The sequence below is a fragment of the Saccopteryx bilineata genome, chromosome 1 (assembly GCF_036850765.1).
Source record: "Saccopteryx bilineata isolate mSacBil1 chromosome 1, mSacBil1_pri_phased_curated, whole genome shotgun sequence".
Classification (NCBI taxonomy): Eukaryota; Metazoa; Chordata; class Mammalia; order Chiroptera; family Emballonuridae; genus Saccopteryx; species Saccopteryx bilineata.
Window position 1 is genome coordinate 81,599,542 of NC_089490.1, and position 22,753 is coordinate 81,622,294.

At 52.4% G+C, this 22,753-nt stretch overlaps 1 protein-coding gene across 2 annotated transcripts in view; it reads left to right on the forward strand.

Annotated features, from left to right (window-relative positions):
• Window positions 1-22,753, forward strand: part of CERK (ceramide kinase) — a 35,983-nt gene that overhangs the window by 2,852 nt on the left and 10,378 nt on the right. Inside the window, exons 1-6 of one of the 2 annotated variants that reach the window (XM_066255057.1) lie at window positions 9,045-9,118; window positions 10,391-10,504; window positions 11,718-11,840; window positions 13,849-13,974; window positions 15,132-15,195; window positions 17,274-17,419. In XM_066255057.1, the coding sequence (XP_066111154.1) occupies window positions 9,088-9,118; window positions 10,391-10,504; window positions 11,718-11,840; window positions 13,849-13,974; window positions 15,132-15,195; window positions 17,274-17,419 (604 nt within the window). In that variant the 5' untranslated portion in view covers window positions 9,045-9,087. Of the gene's footprint in view, window positions 1-9,044; window positions 9,119-10,390; window positions 10,505-11,717; window positions 11,841-13,848; window positions 13,975-15,131; window positions 15,196-17,273; window positions 17,420-22,753 lie in introns of those variants that run through there. The other variant, XM_066255052.1, reaches the window with a different exon arrangement.

A 22,753-nucleotide genomic window follows, 5' to 3' on the forward strand; every position in this document is an offset into this window, starting at 1 on the left:
ATATGGAGACACAGCTACACCAGCTCTTTGGATTTCCTCGCAACTCTGTACCCAAGGGCCTCAGGCCCACTGTGAATGATTTCATGCTCAAAGGCAGGAGGGCAGATACATACCCATTCACCGGACATTGAATTCAGTTAGTAGAATACAGCACTCAGTCCTGCCACCCCACCCCCTCAGGTATGTCCAGACATGCCTGGATGGACTGTGGCCTGGTGGAGAGAAAAGGGCTAGAAGTTGTGCGAAAACAGGCTCCAGGAGGACCCCTGAGACCAAGCAGAGGGCCATCACGCAGCTCCGGTGACTGGGGTGGAGGAGGGTGCATTGAGACCCCCTTGGAAGGACAGAGAAGGGAGCTGAGAGCCAGGGCCCTACGTGTGTGCCGAGCTGGATGTGGCCACATAGGTAACTTCATCTGGTCCTCTCCGTTTCTTCATAGCATCACTCCTGTTCTCAGACTCGATTGTTTGTAAGGCACGCGAAGCATACAGGGAGCTGGCTCCTGACCCAGCACGTGCTCCGTCCTCTGGGTTGCCACACTAGGAACTTGACTTAGGGTCCAGGAGCCAAAGGAGCTTGAGGGATGCTTGAGGGATGTGTGTGTGTGTGTGTGTGTGTGTGTGTGAAGGGGAGCAAGGTCTTTTGTGCTGCTCCCAAGGAAGCAGTGACCAGCCTGTGCTCCTGGGTGGGGGTGGGGGGGAAGTGGGATTGACTGAAAACCGGAAATCCCTACAGAGGCTTCTCAGAGTGCCTTGTTGTGCTAGTTGAACTTGAAACAGACTGAAACTATATCTGGGTTACACCCCCAGCTGCAGCAGAACACACTCACATAGACTTGAGTGGCTTCTTTTAGAGTTGGGGCTGGGAGCAGTGTGTGTGTGTGTGTGTGTGTGTGTGTGGCCCCAGGGGTGGGGGCTGGGACATGGGCGCTTCTGAGGCTCTACCATTGAAGGAGGAACACCCCCATTCCTTCCACCAGCCCCACCTGGGACTCCCAAGCCTGGTGGTGAACTCCTTGGGTAGGTCACAGCTATATTCATAACGTGTGTCCCCCACACTCCTACACAGCGGGCGAAGCCCAGACCCCACACATGAGTGATCCACTGCAGTGAGAAGTGCACAGGCTCTTGAGTTTTCAGAGAAGATATCGGAAAAACAGTGGCCCTCCCTGTAGCTTCCCTGGAGGCTCTTGCCTCAGTTATTGTCAGGTCACATGATTTAGCTGGAGCAGAAAAACTGCCGTTGTTCTGAGATTATCCCAAGGTGAAGTGGTAACTGTTATTCTTAAATAGGTCAGCAGCATTTCCTTAAAGGGCCAGCTAGCAAATATTTTAGGTTTTGTGGGTCACAATTTCTCAGCCCTGCTGTTTTAGTAGGAAAACAGCTGCAGACCATATGCAAATGAAGGCATGTGGCTGCCCGCCAATGAAACTTGACTGATACTCACAGGCAGCTGGCTGGTCCTGCCTGCAGTTTGCTGACCCCTCCTCTAAATCATTGTTAGGGAAGGAGGAATGACAATGTGATGTATGTAAGAGCAGCTAATCCAGATGGCTAAAAATACTTTGACCTTCCAGACAAACAAATCCGGTCATCTGGAAAAATCGCCACTGCAGTTTGGGCAACACACTCATTTGGGTTCTGATACAGCTGTGCACTTGACCGTAGCGGAAAGCCCATCGGGAGAGGGTAGATCTAAGCCTCCTCTGAGGAACAGCATGTACGTTTGTAGACTGACCACCAGAATTGGGCCGGTTCAACTCTCTAACCAGTTTCATACAAATCTGCCTGTGTCAACCATAGTGTGAGGTGATAAAGAACAAAAGGAGCCGTACTGGAGTGACATGGTCTGTCTTGGATTATGTTCCACCGGCACTTGAAAAGACTGGGCAGACTGCTGCTGTTGGGTGGAGCCTTGTAGAAATGGGGTCGGATCCTGTTGATGGACACTGGTATTGATCTCTTCCGTGTCCTCACTGATCTTCTGTCTAGTTGTTCTACCAACTGTTGAGAGAGGGGTGTTGATCTCTCCAACTAAAACTGTGTACTTGTGACCCTGGCTGGTGGCTCAGTAGAGTGTCGGCCCGGTGTATGGACATCCTAGATTTGATTCCCGGTCAGGGCACACAGGAGAAGCAACCATCTGCTTCTACCTCTTCCCCTCCCCGTTCTCTCCTCTTCCCCTCCTACAGCCAGTGGGAGGCTCAATTGCTTCGAGGGTTGTCCCAGGCGCTGAGCATAAGATCAGCTGATCAGAGAGCATCAGTCTCAGGTGCTAAGAATAGCTTGGTTCTCAAGCATTGGCCCAAGACGGGGTTGCTGGGTAGATCCCAGTCGGGGCGCATGCAGGGGGTCGGTCTCTCTATCTCCCCTCCTCTCACCTAAACCCCCCCCCCCAAACTGCACGTGTCTGTTTTGCCTTGTGGGTCAGTTAGCTTTGGCTTCATGTTTTCCTGCTTTGTTGTTTGGTACATACATGTTCAGGATTGCTGTGTCTTCATTTTGAATTGATCCTTTTTTTTTTGAAAGATAAGAATTTTATTTATTTATTTTCTTTTTTTTGGTATTTTTCTTAAGTTGAAAACGGGGAGGCAGTCAGACAGACTCCTGCATGCGCCCAACCGGGATCCACCCGGCATGCCCACCAGGGGGTGATGCTCTGCCCATCTGGGGCATTGCTCTGTTGCAACCCGAGCCATTCTAGCACCTGAGGCGGAGACCACAGAGCCATCCTCAGCACCCGGGCCAGCTTTGCTCCAGTGGAGCCTTGGCTGCAGGAGGGGAAGAGAGAGACAGAGAGGAAGGAGAGGGGGAGGGATGGAGAAGCAGATGGGCGCTTCTCCTGTGTGCCCTGGCCGGGAATCGAACCCAGGACTCCTGCACGCCAGGCCGACACTTTACCACTGAGCCAACCGGCCAGGGCTGATTGATTCTTTTTTTCATTGTGTAGTGTCCCTCTCTGTCTCTGGCACATCATCTTGTTCTGAAGTCTACTACATATATCTTTTAACATCGCCTTTCCTGCTTTCTATTGATTCATGTTTGCATGACATGTATTTTATGTACCTTTACTTCCTACTTGTTTACATTATTTTCTTTGAAGTGAGTTTCTGTAGACCACATAGAGTTGAGGCATGTTTTTTAATCGACTCCACCAGTCTTTTCCTTTTAATGTAAGTATTGGTATGTTAGGGTTTAAGCCTGCCATTGTATTTTTTTGTTTGTTTTCTGTTTTTCTCCCATTTTTCATTTGTTTTCTTTTTGCTGCCTTCCTGTAGATTACTTAAAAAAATTTTAAATTGCATTTTGATTTACCCATGTATCTTAAATTCTTTTATCTTTTTTTTTTTTTTTTTTTTTTTTACAGAGAGAGATAGTCAGAGAGAGGGATAGATAGGGACAGACAGACAGGAATGGAGAGAGATGAGAAGCATCAATCATCAGTTTTTCATTGTGACACCTTAGTTGTTGATTGATTGCTTTCTCATATGTGCCTTGACTGTGGGCCTTCAGCAGACTGAGTAACCCCTTGCTCGAGCCAGCGACCTTGGGTCTAAGCTGGTGAGCTTTACTCAAACCAGTTGAGCCTGCACCCAAGCTGGCAACCTTGGGGTCTTGAACCTGGGTCCTTCCCCATCTCAATCCGGTGCTCTATCCACTGCACCACTACCTGGTCAGGCTTAAATTTTTTTATTGTGGTATATCTGTATCATTTTGAGTGCGCCTCTGTGGATAGCCTCTGGGTGGCCGCCCTAGGTATTGGCTTACACATACATAACCCATCTTAGTCTCCTGGCATGGTCACTGTACCTGTTTGAGTGGAGTGTAAAAACCTTACCTCTCTCTGAATCACCTTATTCTCCCCTGTTTTGTAATATAATCATCTTAATTATTTCCTTCCCATACATTTTGAAACACATTTGTTTTATATTTTTGCCTTTAGCCCTCAAACATAACTTAGAAAAGACAAGAATGGAAGATAATTCTATTGTAATGTCTCATATTTTTGCTTACCATGTTCTCCTCCCCAAACCCCCCAGGAAATCTTCTTTCTACTACCTTTAACTATTCTTTTAGACCAGGTCTGTTGGCAACAAATTCTCTTAATTTTCCTTCACCTGAGAATGTCTTGATTTCTCCTTTATCTCAGAAGGATATTCTTGCTGGGTATAACATTCTGCATTGACGATTCTTTTCTTACAGCAATGGAAAAATATTGTACCACTTCCTTCTGGCTTCCATGGTTTCTGATGAGAAATCTACTTTCATTCAAATTCTTTCCCCCTCTGGGTAAAGAGTTGTTTCTCTCTTGCACTGATTTAAAGATTCTTTTTTTTTTCTTTTCTTTGTATTTGATTTTCAGATGTTTGACTATGATGTGTCTTGATTTGGATTCATTTGGGTTTATTGTATTTGAGGTTATATCTTCTGCCAAATTTGGGATATTTTCAATATACACACACACACACACACACACACACTTTTTAGTACCTTTTTAGCTTTTCTCTTCTCTGGAAGTCCAGTGATAAAATGTTTTATTTTTATTTTTATTATTGTCCCATGGGTCCTTGAAGCCCTGTTAATCCTTTTTAGAATCTTTCTCTCTCTCTCTCTCTCTCTCTTTTTTTTTTTTTTACAGAGACAGAGAGAGAGTCAGAGAGAGGGGCAGAGAACGGAGAGATGAGAAACATCAATCATTAGTTTTTCGTTGCGCATTGCAACACCTTAATTGTTCATTGATTGCCTTCTCATACGTGCCTTGACCGCGGGCCTTCAGCAGACTGAGTAACCCCTTGCTCGAGCCAGCAACCCTGGGCTCAAGCTGGTGAGCTTTTGCTCAAACCAGATGAGCCCTCGCTCAAGTTGGCAACCTTGGGGTCTCGAACCTGGGTCTTCTGCATCCCAGTCCGATGCTGTATCCACTGCGCTACTGCCCGGTCAGGCAGAATCTTTCTCTTTTATTCAGAGTAATTTCTATTGTTCTATCTTCCTATTCATTGATTTTTTACTCTGTCCCTCCATTCTGCTGCTGAGTCCCACCTGTCTGTTTTCTATTTTGGTTATTGTATTTTTCAATTCTAAAATTTCAATTTGGTTCTTCATATATATTTTTTCTTTGCTGAATCTTTATATGTTTTTATTTGTTTTAAGTGTGTAATTTCTCAGGAAACATTTCATCATGGTTGCTTTAAAACCTTTGTCAGATAATTCCAACACCTTTATCATCTTAGTCTAGTGATTGATTGTCTTTTTTTTTTTTCCTTTCATTTTGAGATCTTCCTGGTTCTTGGTGTGGTGACTATGTTTTGATTGAAACCTGGACATTTTTGAATTGTTATGAAACTTTGGATCTTATTTAGACCTTCTCTGTTAGCTGACAGTCCCTGACACTGCTCCGTCAGGGAAGAGGGGAGCTAGTTATTGCCAGGTGAGAGAAGGAGTCCAGGCTCCCTGGGCTTGTTGACGGCCAGGAAGGGGCTCATCATTGCTGCTGGGTGGCAGGGAGTCCTGGCCCCCCACTGGGCCTGCACTGAACCTCCTTGGCTGGGAGGGGGAGGTGTGCCTCACTACTGCGCCCCTCGGGGCCTTCTCACAGCTGGGTGCGCGGAGCCGGATGGTGGTGAAAGTCCTGACTCCCTGCTCGGTCTCCTGGACCCCACGCAGCAAGGAGGGTGAGGGTCGCCCTGCTGTTTGGTGGTCCCTCTTTGGTTCCACTGACCCCTCACTGCACTGTAGGGAGTGAGGCTGGTTGCTAGCTAGCTGGGAGGAAAGTCCTGGCTCCTACTTGGCCTTCTCTTGTACCACCCTGGGGACAACTGTTGGGGTGTTTCATTACACCCCTGAGGGTGGAAGTCTTGGGTCCCTGTTGGTCATTGCTGGTGGGTGGGGGTGGGGCCCATGTTTTCTGTGTGTTTGCTGGAGTAGAAAGTCCTTGTCTAGTTCTCTAGGCATTTTCTGTCTTGTTGGCCTGCCCTTTGCTGGTCCCCTGGCAGAGGTATCAGGCGGTTTTGTTGGAGTTTTTGCTTCTACCTCTTGGTGGTTCTGGGTTGACAGCTTCTCGAACATCCAGTCTGAGATAGGTGAGGCAAGAGAGGGTATCTCTTCCTCAAGTCCTGAGGTCCATAGGCAGGCTCTTTTCACTCTCCACCTCTCAGAGTCTTGGCATATTTGTGTTATATGTAACTTGTGGGAGGAGCCAGGAAACGTACATCTGGTCCACCTTCTTGGAAGTGGAAAGTTCCTGTGCGTTTTTCAGAAAGTCATTTCTCTCTCTGTTCTTGAGAATAGATAATTCCTATTGACACATTTTCAACCCCCTGACTCTCCTTTGTCCTACGCATTCTGCTACTTAGCCTACCTAGTGGACTGTGCATTCAATTTTCAGTTACATTTGGTTCCTTCTAATAGTTTCTTCTCCTGTCTTTCCATTCATTTTAAGAATATTCAGCCAGCCCTGGCTGGGTAGCCCAGTTGTTTGGAGCATTGTCCCAAAAGGCCAAGGCTGAGGATTTGATCCCTAGTCAGGGCTCATACAGAGTAGACCAGTGAGTGCATACATGGATGAAATAACAGGTTGATGTTTCTCTCTAGAATCAATTAAAAAAATGTTCAGACTGACCAGGTGGTGGCGCAGTGGATAGAGCATTGGCCTGGGACCCTGAGGACCCAGGTACGAAACCCTGAGGTTGCCGGCTTGAGTCTAAGATCATAGACGTGACCCCATGGTTGCTGACTTGAAGCCCAAGGTTGCTGGCTTGAGCAAAGGGTCACTGGCTCTGCTGGAGCCCCTCCCATCAAGACACATACGAGAAAGCCATCAACAAACAATTTAAGTGCTGTGACTACAAGTTGATGCTTCTCATCTCTCTGCCTTCCTGTCTGTCTGTCCCTGTCTGTCCATCTTTCTCTTGCAAAAAATAAGTAAATAAATAAATAAAAAATAATGTTCAGCTACACCTCAGTAAGCATGTTTTTACCTTGAGTTCATCAGCGTGTCCTGGTTCTTGGTATTTTAATTAGTTTTGTATCCTGGACATTTTGCATATTATGTTGTGAGGTTCCGGGTCCTATTAAATTCCTTGGGAGAATTTTCTTTTCTTTAGCAGGTGCTCAGCCTGGTTGGGCACAGGTGGCAAGTTCATCTCATATTGTGGGAGGGTTCCCGGGGTATGTGCTGGTCCACTCCAGATTATCTCATAGCCAGCCTGCTGGGGACTGCCCTGCAGCCCGGGTGCTGGCGCAGATGGCAGCATGGCCCCCAAGGCCCCTCTGTGCCTCCTGGCATGTTCTGCACGTGTGCAGCTGGGTGTGAGTCTGTTCACACACACCACGTGTGCAGCTGGGTGTGAGTCTGTTCACACACACCACGTGTGCAGCTGGGTGTGAGTCTGTTCACACACACAGTCAGGACGCTCTTCTCCATCCCTCCTGCCATACTCTGGCTCCTCTGGCCAGAGCGATGGGTTTTCTCCAGGTGTTTCTGCTGTCTGCATTCAGCATGCTGTTCCAGGTCTCAGGCTGCCCTGGGGTCAGTGATGGAGACAGAGGAGGAAACGGAGATGTTTGAGACTCCTTGCATCACACTGCGCATTCCCCTGGTGGCTTCTCCAGCCAGCAGCCTGCTGCTGTTTGCTTTCTGAGTCCTCGGTTCATCGCCTCCCTTCCATCTTGTCCGGAGCTCTTCTTCATGATCAGGGAGAGGGATAGGTGGTCATGGGCTCGCCTTGCCTGGTGGGAACTCGAGTCCCAGTGCTGTGTTTGTTTATGCTGACGTCCCGTGCCTGCAGCACTGCACCTGCCCCAGAATCCTCACCACAACCCTGGACTGATCCTCTTGTCCCCATTTCAGAGACAGCCCTCTGGGGTCAGAGAGGTCTTGACTCATGGGAGGGGCATTCTAGATGTTGGACACGAGATCCTGGGGTGCGCTTCCTTTGAGGATGTGGATGTGGGGATCATTTCTATAGTTCCCACTGGCCTTTCATGGCAGGTGGTTGGGGGAGAGCAGCATTCAGCTTATTTCCCAGCCCTGCCCTGCCATGAGGCTCACACAGGCCCCGCTGCTGTCTGCCCTCTGGTCCTGGGATGGGAACGCTCACACAGGATGGCACGTGGTATGAGGAGAGGAGAGACAGCGCAAGTGTGAATCGGAGACGGGGTGTCCTGTGGGGCAGCGCTTTCGTCCTGGCGCTGGCTCTGCTGGGGCAAGGTCCACAGGTCCAGAGTTCGTGCGGCACGTCTCCTGAACCCACGTTCCAGGGACACGGAGCAGCACCAGCTCTGCCCCTCCCTCCAGAACCTCCTGTTCGCAGAATAGAAAGAGCCTAGTCCTGGGATCTGGCTGGGTGGGAACCTGGCCCCAGACCTTCGTGAGGAGTAGCAAGGACAGAAGCCACAGCCATGGAAGGATCCGGGCAGAGCATGCCAGGTCCACATTTTTGTCTCCCAGTCCTCAGTGACCTGAGGGGCTGGGCAGGGAGGGAGTCAGAGGGCTCTGGGCTTGCTGAGCAAATGAGCGCTGAGGACAGAGCACTCTACCCGGGCTGGGGGTAGAGGAGGGGAAGCGGTGTCGGAATGGGGGTGGCAGAGTAGGAAAGACAGGTTTAGATTTAGAAGGTTGGGTGTGAAATCCTCATGGGACATGCCTGTGGCTGTACCCGTGCACTTCTGGGGACCAGGGACACAGGAGAGTGCCTGTTGTAACCCTGACAGCGGTGGTGGGGCCCCACGTTCATCTGCCTTTGAACTTAGAAGGGGTTGCGAGGCACATTAACCCCGTGAGACTGTGGTTCTCAATCGGGCGACGTGGTCCCCTGGAGGCACTGGCCAGTGTCTGGCAGAGAGGTGCCTGTGATGCTGGGTGAGCGGCGCTGTTCTAGGGAAGCATCCAGGGAGTCCTGCAGTTTCCGTTCCTTCTGTCCTTCAGATACTGTCCATTCCAGGAGGTTATTTGACTCAGAAGTTGGCTTAAAAGAGGGTGTCGGGTTGTTACTTTACAAAGAGGAAGATGACTCCGCAAGCCTTGGTTATGGCTCCCTCCACAGACAAGGCCATGATCAGCCCCAGGAATGCAGTGGAGCTGAGGTCATGAGTGCAGTTCCGTCCACGGTAGAAGCTGGTGAGCATGGGGTCAGCCTGGGGAGGGGTCCGTGTTGCAGATACTGGCCCCAAACGTGGGGTGGCTGATAAGGAGAAGGCCACTGAAGCTCGGGACCAGCCTGGGTTCAGGGTCCCTTGTTTGTGTTGAGGGAGTTCTCTCAGGCATGTTGCTGGTATTGACTTGGCCACCTGCCAGGTTCGGTCTGGTCCGGGAGGGAGCTTTCTTCAAGGGGACTCTGTGACCTCTCATCTCCTCACGTGCTCTTACCGCAGAACTTTACCTTTTCTGTCTCATCTCACACACAGTGCAAGCAAAAGCTAGTATTATGTAGAAAACGAAAGCACCCTGCGTTCCCATGGTCAGCACTTCGCAAGACCTCCCTCCAGCGCCCGCTAACCTGTGGTTCCCATTTACGTGTCATGTGTGCCCACAGCGTGGGCAGTGGGCGCCTCGCCATACCACATGTTTAGGTTGGCCAGTGCAGGCCATGTCATTCCGTCCGCAGAGGACCAGGGGTGGTTTCACCATTGCCCCCAGGACCTGACCCGGTGGGAACCGTGCTTCCCGTGCCCTTCAGCGACTTGCTGTCGACCTTCTCGGTCCTTTCTGGGGTGCTCTGCTTTTGGAGGCGTGTCTTCAGTCCTCACAGCTTCCTGAGTCCTGTGCAATCCGAGGCAAGCTCCTCGGGGCCCACGGTGTCGGTCACAGGCTGTCACCCCAACATCTCCCACAGCTGGGTTTCCATCCCGCTTTACCGGGAGCCCTCACCTGGTGTCGTGTGAAGGCCTGTCTGTAATCACAGCTGTGAGCCCCAGGCACGCCCAGAGAGCACAGGTGTCCCAGAGCACAGATTGTCCGGTGCTGTCACCTGCCTTAGGTCCAGTCAAGTCTCCCTTTGTCCCGTTGCCCTGGGTCCTGGTCATCTGGGTCTTGCCATGTCTCCTGGCCCCAGGTGGATTTCAGAGCCAAGCTAAGGGCTGACACTGTTTGTTGACCATCTCTCCCCAAAGTGAGTGCAGTGGCTCATGCCACTTGAAGGGCTGCAGATCATGTGAAAAGTTTTGTCTGTTTGATGATTCTCTTGAATAAAACACTCGATTTCCCAATAAACTTGAGTTCCCCAGCTTTACTCAGCTCTGAATTTTACAATTCCATGTAACTTTGCCTTTGACTTTTAGGTTTCTAAAGAACATGGAAACAGACAGTTCCCAGCATATTGGAGTTGGGCTTCTTGTGTTCACGTGAACAGGACGAGTTTGTCTGACACGCAGGTTCCCGGTGTTGTTTCAGGTGCCTGCTCGGTGCCCATGTCTGAGATCGTCGCGGTGGAGGAAACGGACAGTCACGGGAAACACTATGGCAGTGGAAAATGGCAGAAAATGGAAACACCGTTTGCTTTCACAGGTAACAGAACCCGGATGTCTCCCGCCCACAGCTCCTCATCAGTCCTGTGCAGGTTATGAGAGAGAGGGCTTTTCTTTTTGCTTGTTTGCTTGTTTAACAAACTTGGTGTCTCCTTGGTGAGTGAGTGTGTGTGTGTGTGTGTGTGTGTGTGTGTGTGACAGAGAGAGAGACAGAGAGGGACAGATAGGGACAGACAGGAAGAGAGAGAGATGAGAAGCATCAATTCTTCATTGTGGCTCCTTAGTTGTTCACTGATTGCTTTTTCATATGTGCCTTGACGGGGGGGGGGGGGGGCGCTAGAGGAGAGTGAGTGACCCCTTGCTCAAGCCAGCAACCTTGGGCTTCAAGCCAGCGACCTTTGGGCTCAAGCCAACGACCATGGGGTCACATCTGTGATCCCATGCTCGAGCCAATGACCCCGCACTCAAGCCGGATGAGCCTGCATTCAAGCTGACAACCTCGGGGTTTCGAACCTGGGTCCTCTGGGTCCCAGTCTGAGGTTCTGTGCCACTGCACCACTGCCTGGTCAAGCTCCTTGGTTTATCTTTATACATACTTCCTTGTATCATTTTCATGATTTTTTTTTTCATTTTTTTCTGAAGCTGGAAACGGGGAGAGACAGTCAGACAGACTCCTGCATGCGTCCAACCAGGATCCACCCGGCACGCCCACCAGGGGTGATGCTCTGCCCACCAGGGGGTGATGCTCTGCCCATCCTGGGCGTCGCCATATTGCGACCAGAGCCACTCTAGTGCCTGAGGCAGAGGCCACAGAGCCATCCCCAGCGCCCGGGCCATCTTTGCTCCAATGGAGCCTTGGCTGCGGGAGGGGAAGAGAGAGACAGAGAGGAAAGCGTGGCGGAGGGGTGGAGAAGCAAATGGGCGCTTCTCCTATGTGCCCTGGCCGGGAATCGAACCCTGGTCCTCCGCACGCTAGGCCGACGCTCTACCGCTGAGCCGACCGGCCAGGGCCCATTTTCATGATTTGATTTTAATTTATGCTTTGGTTTTTCTTTCCTTAATTTTTTTTACTTGGGTTAAAAGAACTGAGAAGTAGGATTTTCCCCTAGTGTTTCTTGGAAGTCCTAACTAGTCAGCAGGGGCAAACTGTGTGGCATCTGGAGCTCCGAGCCTGTGGTGGACATGGGTGGCTACCTTCTGCGGGTCATCATGGAGGCTGCGGGCTAGGGACTAATGCGCCTGTTTCCATGCAGTGCACTATGTGAAGAGAGCCCGGCGCCACCGCTGGAAGTGTGCTCAGCTGACTTTCTGTGGTGCTGACGAGCACCTGTGCCACCTGTGGCTGCAGACCCTCCGCGAGCAGCTGGAGGAGCTGAGTATGTGCAGCGTTTGCATTTACAGAAATACCAAGGATGGCGGTACCTGCATGTGTGTGTATGTGTGAGTGCATATGTGTGCACGTGTGTGCAGTGTGCATGTGTGAGGCCATGCATTTGAGCGTACCTACACATGTGCATGTGTGTGCAGTACGAGTGCATGTGTGAGTATGCACACACGTGTGCACGCATGCACATGGGGTGTGCAGTATGCTTGAGTGTGTGAGGGTGTGTATGCACATGTGCATAAGTGTGTGAGTACATGTTTATATATGTGTGGGGGAGTGTGCTCATATCTATGTATGTGTGTGTGCATGTGCAGACCCAGGTGTCTACCTACATGTGTGCACGTGTATACATGTGTATGTGTGAGTACGTGCGTGTGTGCGTGCGTGTGCATGCATGTATGTGTGCATGTGCATGCTGTTGTGCTCTTTCATCCCCGTCTCCTGTCACAGCCCCTGTAACCATGCTGGTGGTGATGCATCACTCTGACTTTTACACATTTTCAAATCAGAGGACCATTTGGGTATAGTGCCCACAGCAAAAGCTCTGTCTGGGGATTCAGCTCAGCATGACATTTGAGACGTTCGTCCCTAGCGTGGGGTGCGGCAGAGGCCGCTGTGGTGGCCACATGGTGCTCTGTGGTGTGGATGTGCATTGATTCATCCACTTGGCCGCTGGCAGTCATTGGGATGTTTTCCCGTTGTGGGCTCTGCAAGCAACGCCACCACAAGTGTCCCAGTGTGTGTCTTTGGCCAAACATATTTACACTTCTTCTTTTTTTTTTTTTTTGTATTTTTTCTGAAGCTGGAAATGGGGAGAGACAGTCAGACAGACTCCCACATGCGCCCGACCGGGATCCACCCGGCACACCCACCAGGGGGCAATGCTCTGCCCCTCCGGGGCGCTGCTTTGTTGCGACCAGAGCCACTCTAGCACCTGGGGCAGAGGCCAAGGAGCCATCCCCAGCGCCTGGGCCATCTTTGCTCCAATGGAGCCTCGCTGCGGGAGGGGAAGAGAGAGACAGAGAGGAAGGAGAGGGGGAGGGGTGGAGAAGCAGATGGGCGCTTCTCCTATGTGCCCTGGCCGGGAATCGAACCCGGGACCTCCGAACGCCAGGCCGACGCTCTACCACTGAGCCAACCGGCCAGGGCCCATATTTACACTTCTAATGGGACCCTACCTGGGTGTGGGCTTGCTGATTGGACAGGGTGTGTGTGTCTTACCCCAGTAGATTGACATTCATCAGGGAACATCAGTGAACATCAGTTCTGGCTGCCCTGCCTCTTAACCACACTCCTAAAATTTTAGCCCTTCTGGTGGCTGTTAGTATTCTTGACTATGGCTGTAATCTCCATTTCTGTTTATGGGCCATTTGGAAACCCTCTGAGCTATCAGTTCAAGTCTCTTGTCCATTTTCCTGTTGGGTTGCCTTTCTTAACCACACCTAGAAATGCTTTACCTATTGTGGGTCTGAATCTTTTCATTGGACTTACGAATTACAGATACTTTCTCCCACTGGATGGCTTGCATTTTCACTGTCGTCATGTTTTAATGATGAACAGACAGTCTTAATTTTTTTTTTAATCAGTGAGAGTGGGAAGAGGCAGAGACAAACTCCTGCATGCTCCCCGACAGGGATCCACCCGACAAGCCCCCTACTGGTTGATGCTCTCCCATCTGGGGCCACTGCTCTGTTGCTCAGCAACCAAGCTTTTAGCACCTGAGGCGAGGCCATGGAGCCATCCTCAGTGCCTGGGGTCAGCTCGCTTGAATGATTCAAACCAAGGCTGCAGGAGGGGAAGGGGTGGGGACGAGGACAGGGAAGGGTGATGGTTACTTCTCCTGTGTGCCCTGACCGTGAATCAAACCCGGGACTTCCACACAGCGGGCTGACGTAGAGGAACTCTCAAACCACCACGGTTTCATTTTGCTCAGCACCACAGTTTCTGGTTTTGCTCCTTTGCTGTATTACCGTGGCCCACACATTGCTGTTGTCTCGTAGCCTGCAGACCGAAGCATCTACTGGTATTCATCAACCCGTTCGGGGGAAAAGGACAAGGCAAGCGGATTTACGAGAGGAAAGTGGCGCCACTGTTCACGCTGGCCGCCATCTCCACCGAAGTGGTCGGTAAGGGTTGGCGCACAAATGCCTTGGAGAAAGACACAAATGAGGCCACTGGAGATTTATATTTTGTAAGATTGGTTTAAACAAAATAGAATGGGTTTTGGGGTTTTTTCGTGTGTATTTTTTTTTGACAAAACAGGAGAACAGTACAAATAAAGAGTGCAGAGTTTTCTAGCGACTCCTGGTGTTGAAAGCGCTCAGGAAAAACACTGAAGATGAAAGGATAAAAGTCACGGGTAGAAAATTCTTGCGAGAAAGCAATACAAGCAATTAAAAGTATTTAGAAATAAGTTTACCAATAAGGGACATTTTAAGAAACATAACATGATGCTGCATTTGTGGCTCCAAGTTTTCAGAGCAAGTTCTTGCTGCTGGGAAGGCACCGCGAGGCGGGCCCTGGGAGGCGGGCATGGGGAGGGTCCCTTGTGCACTTATTCAGGAGCACTGGGCAATGGGCCACATAGGTCAAGGGGCTTAAAAATGAGGGGTTCTGCCCAGTAGTCCAGTTTTCCATGTCTTTCCTAGGGAGATAGTCAGATGCCCGTTGCCACATTTTACAATAACAGAACGTTGGAAACAGCTTAAACAGGAAGCTGGCAGATAAAAATGTGGCAAACTTGAAGGAAGAGCACGTAGTCCTTTCAAATGGTCCTTACAAAGAATGTTTAATGGTACAAAAGTGAAGGTGACGTGACGTTAGGAAAACAGTATGCAGCGTTGTTCACACACTAAAATTTCAACAGAGGTTTTGTTTCTCAAGCGGGGACATGCAGACTCTGGACCAATTTTATGTTGTCTACATCTTGGTGTATTCTAAAATTTTCTGAGTGACTTGGATAGTAAGGAAAAGCTGTAACATAGAAGAATAATTTCTTTCCCAAAAGTCATCCTCTGTTGGCACTTAAATGCCAAGAATGTGCCATTGTCAGCACCCCGTGGAATGTCTTCTAAGAGAGGGGCGTGCCGCACTGAGGTCGACATGATCTGTTTTCTCTAAGGGGGCCTTAGGTTCCGTCTGTGAAGGGGCTTCTTACAGGAAGTCCTCCTGAGGGTTTTACTGGACCTTGTTTTCAAAGACTAATTTACCTGTCTTCCACGTTAAGAGTAGGGTCACAGATTTGAGTGCAAACTGTATGACGGTCTCATTATTTCTCCCGCAGTCACGGAAAGCGCTAATCATGCCAAGGAGACTTTGTACGAGACGAACATGGACAAGTACGATGGGTGAGTGAGTGTCCTCCAACCCGAGGCAGGAGCAGAGCATCCTCATCAGATCTTACCCACCCGCCTTAGTTTCGTTCGCTCCTTTCCTTACATTTCCCCCCCGGTTGTAAAAGTACACAGGCTTCTTGTAGAACATGAGAAGCAGCAGACGATTTAGAGCTCCGTGTTCTCCTGCGACCCAGAGAGAAACATTGTCTCGCCCATGTGTGTTTTCTTTTTGGTCTTCCCCAACTCCATGTAGAATTTCGTGAGTGCATGTCACAGATGTGATCACACTCACCGCATGTCATCCGTACAGGAGTTCACTGTATGTTTCCTAAAAAATAAGGGCATCTCTTACAGAACCAGGGATCTAGCCCAGGAAATTAGGGCTGACATGGTGACCTATCTGCAGCCCTCAGGTCCTGCCAGTGGTCCCACTATATACTTATAGCAGAAGAAAACCCAGGACTGTGCTTTGCCCTCTGATCAGTCATCCTTTCTCTCTCGTCTTCTGAAAGGCAGAGCAGCTTGGCCTTTCTCAGGGTGGCCGAGGGCAGACCGTCACTCTGCAACGTGTCTCGGTTTGAGTCTGTGTGATGTTCCCCCTTGGTCAGACCCCACCGGGCGTGTCTGGCTGCAGGGACACAGAAGGGGTGTTGTGCAGTGTGCCTGGTGGATGATGGTGTTCGTGTTGCCTCTACCTGCTGGCACGTCAGCTCCTGCAGCACTGGCTTCCTCTGCCTCCTGGACAGGGCAGGCAGGTGGTACCTAGGAATAGGTGGCAAAGGAAGGTCCATGGAACACTCATAAGGATCAGGTCTGTGTTTCGTAACATATTTCTGAAAGCTCCGTGGCAAGTAGCAATGAAGTGGGATTGGACCCAGGGGGATTGAGAGGTTCTGAGTCGTGGGCAAGAGCTGGCTGGACAGTGGCAGAGGGCACATGCAGAGGGATGGTCTTCAGGACTTCTGGGGGGAGAATTGGCTGGTCACAGTGACTGGTTCTTGAAGAAGATGCCCAGGGTAACCTGACTCAGGCCCAGGTGGGGGCGTCAAGCTGAGAAAGGAGTGGAGGCGGGTTTTGAGGATGATGGTACATCCACTGTAGAAAGTGTCCACTGGGCTGTGGAGTTGGCAGGGTGAGTCACCTGCTCTAGTCTGACCAGTGAGACGGTTAAGGGATGGCAGGGGGCTGGGTGGCCAGAATCCATCCTGGTCTGTGCCTCCCCAGCAGTGCGGTTGTGGCAGCTGCACCATCTCTGTGCTGGGGTCCTGGTCAGGTGTGTCATTGCACCCCAGTGTCAGCACTGCTGGAAGGCTCTAGGAGGAACAAAGCTGCACCCGTGTCCCTGGGGACATCAGAAATGTGTGGGGTGACCCCAGAGGAGAGGTTCTGGGACATAGATTTAGGAGTCACACAGTGGGAGTCGGGTCACAGGCCAAGGAGCAGGTGGAGTTCCCCACAGAAATGGGAAAGAGCATCAGAGGCGTTGGGGTGGTTGGGGACAGGGAGAGACCATCAGGAAGGGAAGGAGCTGCTGTCACCTGCCACAGAGGCCCAGTTTCCAGGCCGCCTGCTGGGAGTGGGGCCCAGGTCCTGGAGAGCTCGGTCAAGGCAGGGACAGGCCTGTTTTGGTTTCGCTTTGTCTGGCTGTGTATTGGCAGCTAGGCCTGAAGGGAAGGACAGGCTTGTGGGCCAAGGAGACTTTCTCTGCAACAAGGGACACAAGGGGCACGGCAGGGCCTACAGCTTGTCCTGGTCCTGCCCCTGGTGGCCTTTGGGAGCCTCAGCCTCCTGGTGGCTGTGACGGGCATTAGAAGTGTGTCGCCCTGGGGTCTGGGAAGATCTGACCGCAGGAAGCAGTGAACGGGCCGCACCAGAAGGCAGCTGCGGTGAGTGTGGGGGCACAGGGCTCAGGAAGGAGTGGACGCTGAGTCGGCCACCTCGTGGGCCACCCTGATTGTCCCCTGGGAGTCCAAGCCGTCCTGCGCTCAGGAACACACTGCTCCTCACAGGAACACCATGAGGAGCGTAGAAAGAAGGGGTCGCAGGGATGGCAGTGCGGGGACCTCACGTGCCCGTGTTTGCTCCCGCAGGGTCGTCTGTGTTGGTGGGGACGGCATGTTCAGCGAGGTCCTGCACGGCGTGATAGGAGGGGTGCAGAGGAGTGCCGGCGTGGACCAGAACGAGCCCCGGGCGGCGCTGGTGCCCAGCCGGCTGCGCATCGGCATCATCCCCGCAGGTAGGACCCTGCCCTCGCAGCCCTGGCGCCTGTGACTCGGATGTGCTCACTTCCTGGCTGCAGGTCTTTTCAAAAGAGAGGTCTTCAGAAAGACTGGTCGTGGGGCACAGCGTCTGCAGCACCAGCTGCGGGGCCAGGTGGAAAGCCAGTCTGGTCTGGTCTTACCCATCATACGGGGAGGACGTGGGAAATGTCCTGAGAGGAGAGGGAGCAGCTGTTCCGGGGGAGGCAGCAGGGTCCACAGAGCTCCCGTCTGAGCAAGGTCCTGTCTGAGCAAGGGTCCTGGGGTCTGAGGGCCTGGCTCTTCTTTTTAGATAATTGTGGAAATAGCCACCTTGGGGCTGGTCGTCCCAGCGTGCAATCAGGAGTGGGAGCCCCGTGCTGGTTTGGCCCACAGTTCACTGAGTAACCCCACAGGTCTCTCCCTCCTGCCCTCTGGCCGCTGTAATGAACTCAGGACAGTAGGGATTTTCTCCCTGTTGGCCGACTTCCCACGATGGGGCCACCCACATGGGGCTACCTTGGCGTTTTCTTCGGGTTTATTTCTTTATTTAAACTGCCATCACTACACAACTATTGCTACTTTTTTGAGCAGTGGTTGGTGACTGACCCAAGGGTCACAGAGCCATGTTTGGAAGGAATCTCGTTCTGTTCCTGGAAGTCCTGCTTCCTGCCAGATGCTGACCGCCTGGGAGTGGGGGGACGGGCTCCGCTTTCATGGAACCGACTGTCTGGTGGTGGGGGACGGAGGGAGCTCACTAAGTCACTGCCAGCCCCCAGAACACAGACGGGGCATGGGCAGTTGTGTAGCGCAGACCTGGAGGAGCAGAGAGACAGGAGGGGGCTCAGTGCATTGGGGCAGTGTGTCAGACAGGGCTAAGCAGGCAGGCAGTTGGGGTCCGGCAGCTGCTGACGGGGCAGCGGGGCTCTGTCTGGAAGGCTGGCTCTGTATTTTGCATGAAGCGCCCAGGCCTTTGACAAACCAGAGTGTTAAGCTAAAGGGTGGGGCCTTCTCATTGGTTCAGAGTTCTGCAGACAGCTCAGCAGGGGTGAGGTGTCTCCGTCTGTCCTGGTGTCTGGGCCCGGCCAGCAGCTGCAGGTTAGGCTCTGGGTAAACAAACATCACTAGACATGCACCATGGACTTCTGTTCTCATGACAGTTCCGAGGGGTCAGCGCCATAATCGTCCCATTTCATGGATGAAGCGAGGCACGAGGGTGAGGCCACAGGGTCACCCAGAAAGGCGTGGATGGCCAGGGAGCAGAGACCACTCTACCTGGCCGCTGGCCGGAAGTCCCTTTCTGACGGGCTGTAGTGTTGTTTGTTCAGTGTATTTATCCCTGGTTGTTGGTTCCAAGTTAGGCTTTTGTGTGTGGTATGTTCTGGACTGCTTGGGCTACTTTTTTACATTGTAATCCTGTTTTCCTTTATGCCTTTTATCACCATTTGCTGATGGTAGTAGCAATACCTAAAACCCTAAGCTATTAAACTTTGAAAAGAGCTTAACTGCTCACATCTGCCCTGTGTTTGGAGGGCCCTGCCCTGGACTGAGGGCTGTGCACTCTGGGCCTTGGGGTTCCGCAGAGCACGGTGTGGCCTGTGCCCAAGGCAGGCGTGCAGGGTCTCCCCTAGCAGGCTACCTCAGAGAAGGTGCCTCTGAGTGGTGGTTCTGGGAAGGGGCCAGGAGGCCTTCCTGAGAGGTGACAGGTGAGGTCCAGCGGGCATGGACATGGGCCACGCTGAGGGTCAGCTGACACAGGATGGTGGTAGGAACAGGCTGTGCTCTCAGTACAAGGGGCCATGTGGCTGAACGATGCCAGGGGTGGGGTCACAGAAGGGACTGGACAGAGGCAGGGCTCACGTCCAGAAAGCCATCCCAGGAAACGCGGTGGGAAGAAGTCTTAGGTCAGCAGGCGAGTGACCTCTGACCGGGCTTGAGGACCAGGCCCTACGTTCTGTTCTAGCAGCAGCTGGAAACAGTTGCCTGAGTCCCAGGGAGGACGCTGGTGACTTAGCCAGTGGGTGGGCGGGGTGGGGGTGGAGGCAGTGGCTGGCTGTAACTCGGGCATAGCTTTGGAGCAGAGTCAGCAGGAATGGGATGGCGGAGTAAGAGTGCAGGAAGCACCAGGGACGACCCAGTGGGAACGCAACGAGGAATCAGGAGAGGACCAGAGTTCTAATGGAGACCCCGAGATGTGGCGCCCAGAGGAGGCCCCAAAGCAGAGACTGAAGTGGGTCTCCAGTGTCCTGGAGGAGCCACGGGTGGTGTGTTAGGGTCCCGGGATCGAGGTGGTGTTGAGTGTCCTCACACAGATGTACTTAGGGACCAGAGCACACCGTCCGGGACGTCTGCACTCTGTCTGCCCGGGACTGAGTCCCAGTCAGGATTCCGTGCTGGTGGGCGTGTGTCCTGGAGAGGGGGGCCCGTCGGAGCCTTTGTGTTGTGTGCTCTGTGCCCGTGGCTCCGTGGAAGCTTTCCAGGAAGAAAGCCAACATTAGGGAGGGTCTTTGTACCATGGGTCAGCTCTCGGCATGTGAGACTAGTGAGGAAAGTTAGTGTGCTTCCACCACGGGCCGTCACCGGGCTCCTGAGACACCCTGGCGGCCCCCATCTTCGAGCTGCAGACTTGTGAGGCAGACAAGCACAGCAGCCACCCCCACAGGACTGCAGTAGCCTCCAGGGCCCGAGCTGAGTGGGAAGAGCCACACGTGCTGGCTTATCAGAAGCACCCTATCTTGAACAGAAGGAAACTGTCCTGGGGTTCTGAGCTGGACTGGCTCCACTCAGGAGCCACCTTTGTCGCTTCCGCTTCTGAAGGGCTGTGTCCTGCCCAGGATGAGGCAGAAAGGCAGCAGTGTGCCGGGCATTTCTTGCAAGAGTGCCTGCTGCCTGCTCCGTCCTGGTTGACTCAGCTTTGGACGGGGGCATGCACATGCGGCCTGTGCCAGGACGGATGGCCATGCAGCTGACTCGGTCACGTGTGAGGGCAATGTTCTGGGCCACACGGGGACTGGGAGCACAGGAGACATGTCACTGCGTGCCACAATCCAGCGTGGCTAGTAATTCCAGGTCCTGAGTGGGAACAGCGCGGAATTAAGAAAATAGGCTTAGAAAAAGGATGGGCTCAGGAGGTTTCTTTACAATGCAAGAGATAGCTTGCAAAAAGCAAAGCTCCATTCCTCAGCCTGCTTTATTTATAGGGCAAAGAGAGGCCATTAGCAAATCAAAGAGATCATTAAAACAAAGTCATATTTCCAAGTCGTCCTAAGAATTCTCCCAAGTGTAGAAAACTCCCACCATACACATCTTAACTTCACAAAACAAAGGGTAAAAAGAAACTTGCCTCCAAGTTTCTTTTAGTAGAGTGGAGGTGGGAGGTGCAGGGACAGGGCTGTGGCCCCAGAAAGGACTCTGAGCAGAAGTGAGCTGAGTCTTTCTGAGGGACATGCAGGGCAGGACGAGTATAAACAATCCAGCACCATAGCAAAATAACCTTTAGCAACTTCACAAAACAAATGAGATGGGGAGTTGGGCAGACTGTCAGCTTACTGCCAGTTCCCCACATCTCTGTCCCCCAAAAATCTAAACTGCAAAGACCCTGTTGACTTTTCAACAACTGGGCCTGAGGCGTCACGAGGCTTCTGAGGATTGAACGCCAGAACTGAGTTGTGACGGCCGGATCAACCCGATCTCCTTACCTCTAGAGCTGGCTCTTCCTCTTTGATCAAGTCTTCTCCAACTGATGTCTGGAAAAGTAATTGGGGAGTGGCGTTATATCCGAGAGGGACAAGGGAGAAGTGGTGTTTTAGGGGAACAGCCCACGATCAGGACGTTGGAGTGGACTGGAAGCAGTGGTCTGTTCCCCGAGTGCCAGCAGACCGAGCTCTTTAAACTGGAAACACAAGGAATCTGCGCCCTGACCACCCCCAGAGCTCCGGCCATTCATCTGTCCACTCAGTCATCAAGCGTTCACTCAAGAGAGTTCTTCACGTCTCTGTAGGCCAGCTCCTGCCGTGTGACCCAGGAACGAACAATGCAGGGAAGACACGGAGCCCGGGTAGAGACACAGAATAAATAAGAAACGACAGGGCAGCACGGCGGAGCGTGGGGAGCACACCGGTCCAGACAGGGTGCTCAGGGAGGCCTGGTGTGATACTGACCTGGGGCCAGACAGGGTGCTCAGGGAGGCCTGGTATGATACTGACCTGGGGCCAGACAGGGGAGGGCAGCACCCTATGTCTGGGACAGGCAGTTCAGGCAGGATTGGCACGTGCAAAGGCCCTGAGGTAGGAGCAGGCTTGGCCGTGGGAGGTGCTGTGGCAGCTCAGGGGGCGTGAGTCATGTGAGTAAGAGGCAGAGTAGAGGTGGAAGGTGCAGGGACAGGGCTATGGCCCCAGAAAGGATTCTGAGCAGAAGTGAGCTGAGCAGATTACCTTCCTTAAAAATCTGGGTTTTTTTCAGCAAAATAATGCCTGGAACCTATTAGAAATTCAGTTTAGGCCCTGGCTGGGTGGCTTAGTGGTAGAGTGTTGGCCCGGCATGTGGGTGTCCCAGGGTCGATTCCCAGTCAGGGCACACAGGAGAAGCAACTATCTGCTTTTCCAGTCCTCCCCCTACCCCTTTTCTCTCCATCTCTCTCTCTTCCCCTCCCACAGCCATGACTTGATTGGTTCAAGCAAGTTGGTCCTGGGCACTGAGGCTGGATGTCACTGGTGATGGGACTTGCAGGTTATTCCCAACCCACGGCCTCTGCCCCAGAGAGGCCTTGCCTGTTCACCCCAGGTCATCCCTGGCTGACTGTGGTCCACGGCAGTCCTGTGCAGGTGTAGACACTGTCACATGGTGGGTTCTTGGGCAATCTGGACCAGGGTTTCCAGCTCTTCAGCACGTCTTATTAAAATTCTGGTTCCTCAGCCCCGTCTCAAACCTGTTAAGTCAGAACCTTGGAGCGTGGGGTTCAGGAATCTGCTGTAAACCAGTGCCTCCTGCTGTAAACCTCTGCCCACTCAAGCCAAGAACAACAACCCGTATTCTGACCCAGTTAGAAGCAGGACAGGCCTAGGGAGGACCGGGAGTAGCACGGCCACACCCTGAGGCCCAGGTGCACCTGGGTGCTCTGAGGTCTCCCCCACTTTACAGATGAGGATGCAGCAGGAGGAGGAGGTGTGTTCACCGTGCTGAGCGCGGTTCAGAGCCGGTCCAGCCGGACCCCGCACGGCAGTGTGCGGGCGCTCCTGCCCCGTGACCTGGGCATGGGCCAGGACTCTGGCTCTCTCACCAGGCACAGGGAGGAGAAGCTGAGTGACGTGTCTGTGAGCTTGGACCTCCGTGTG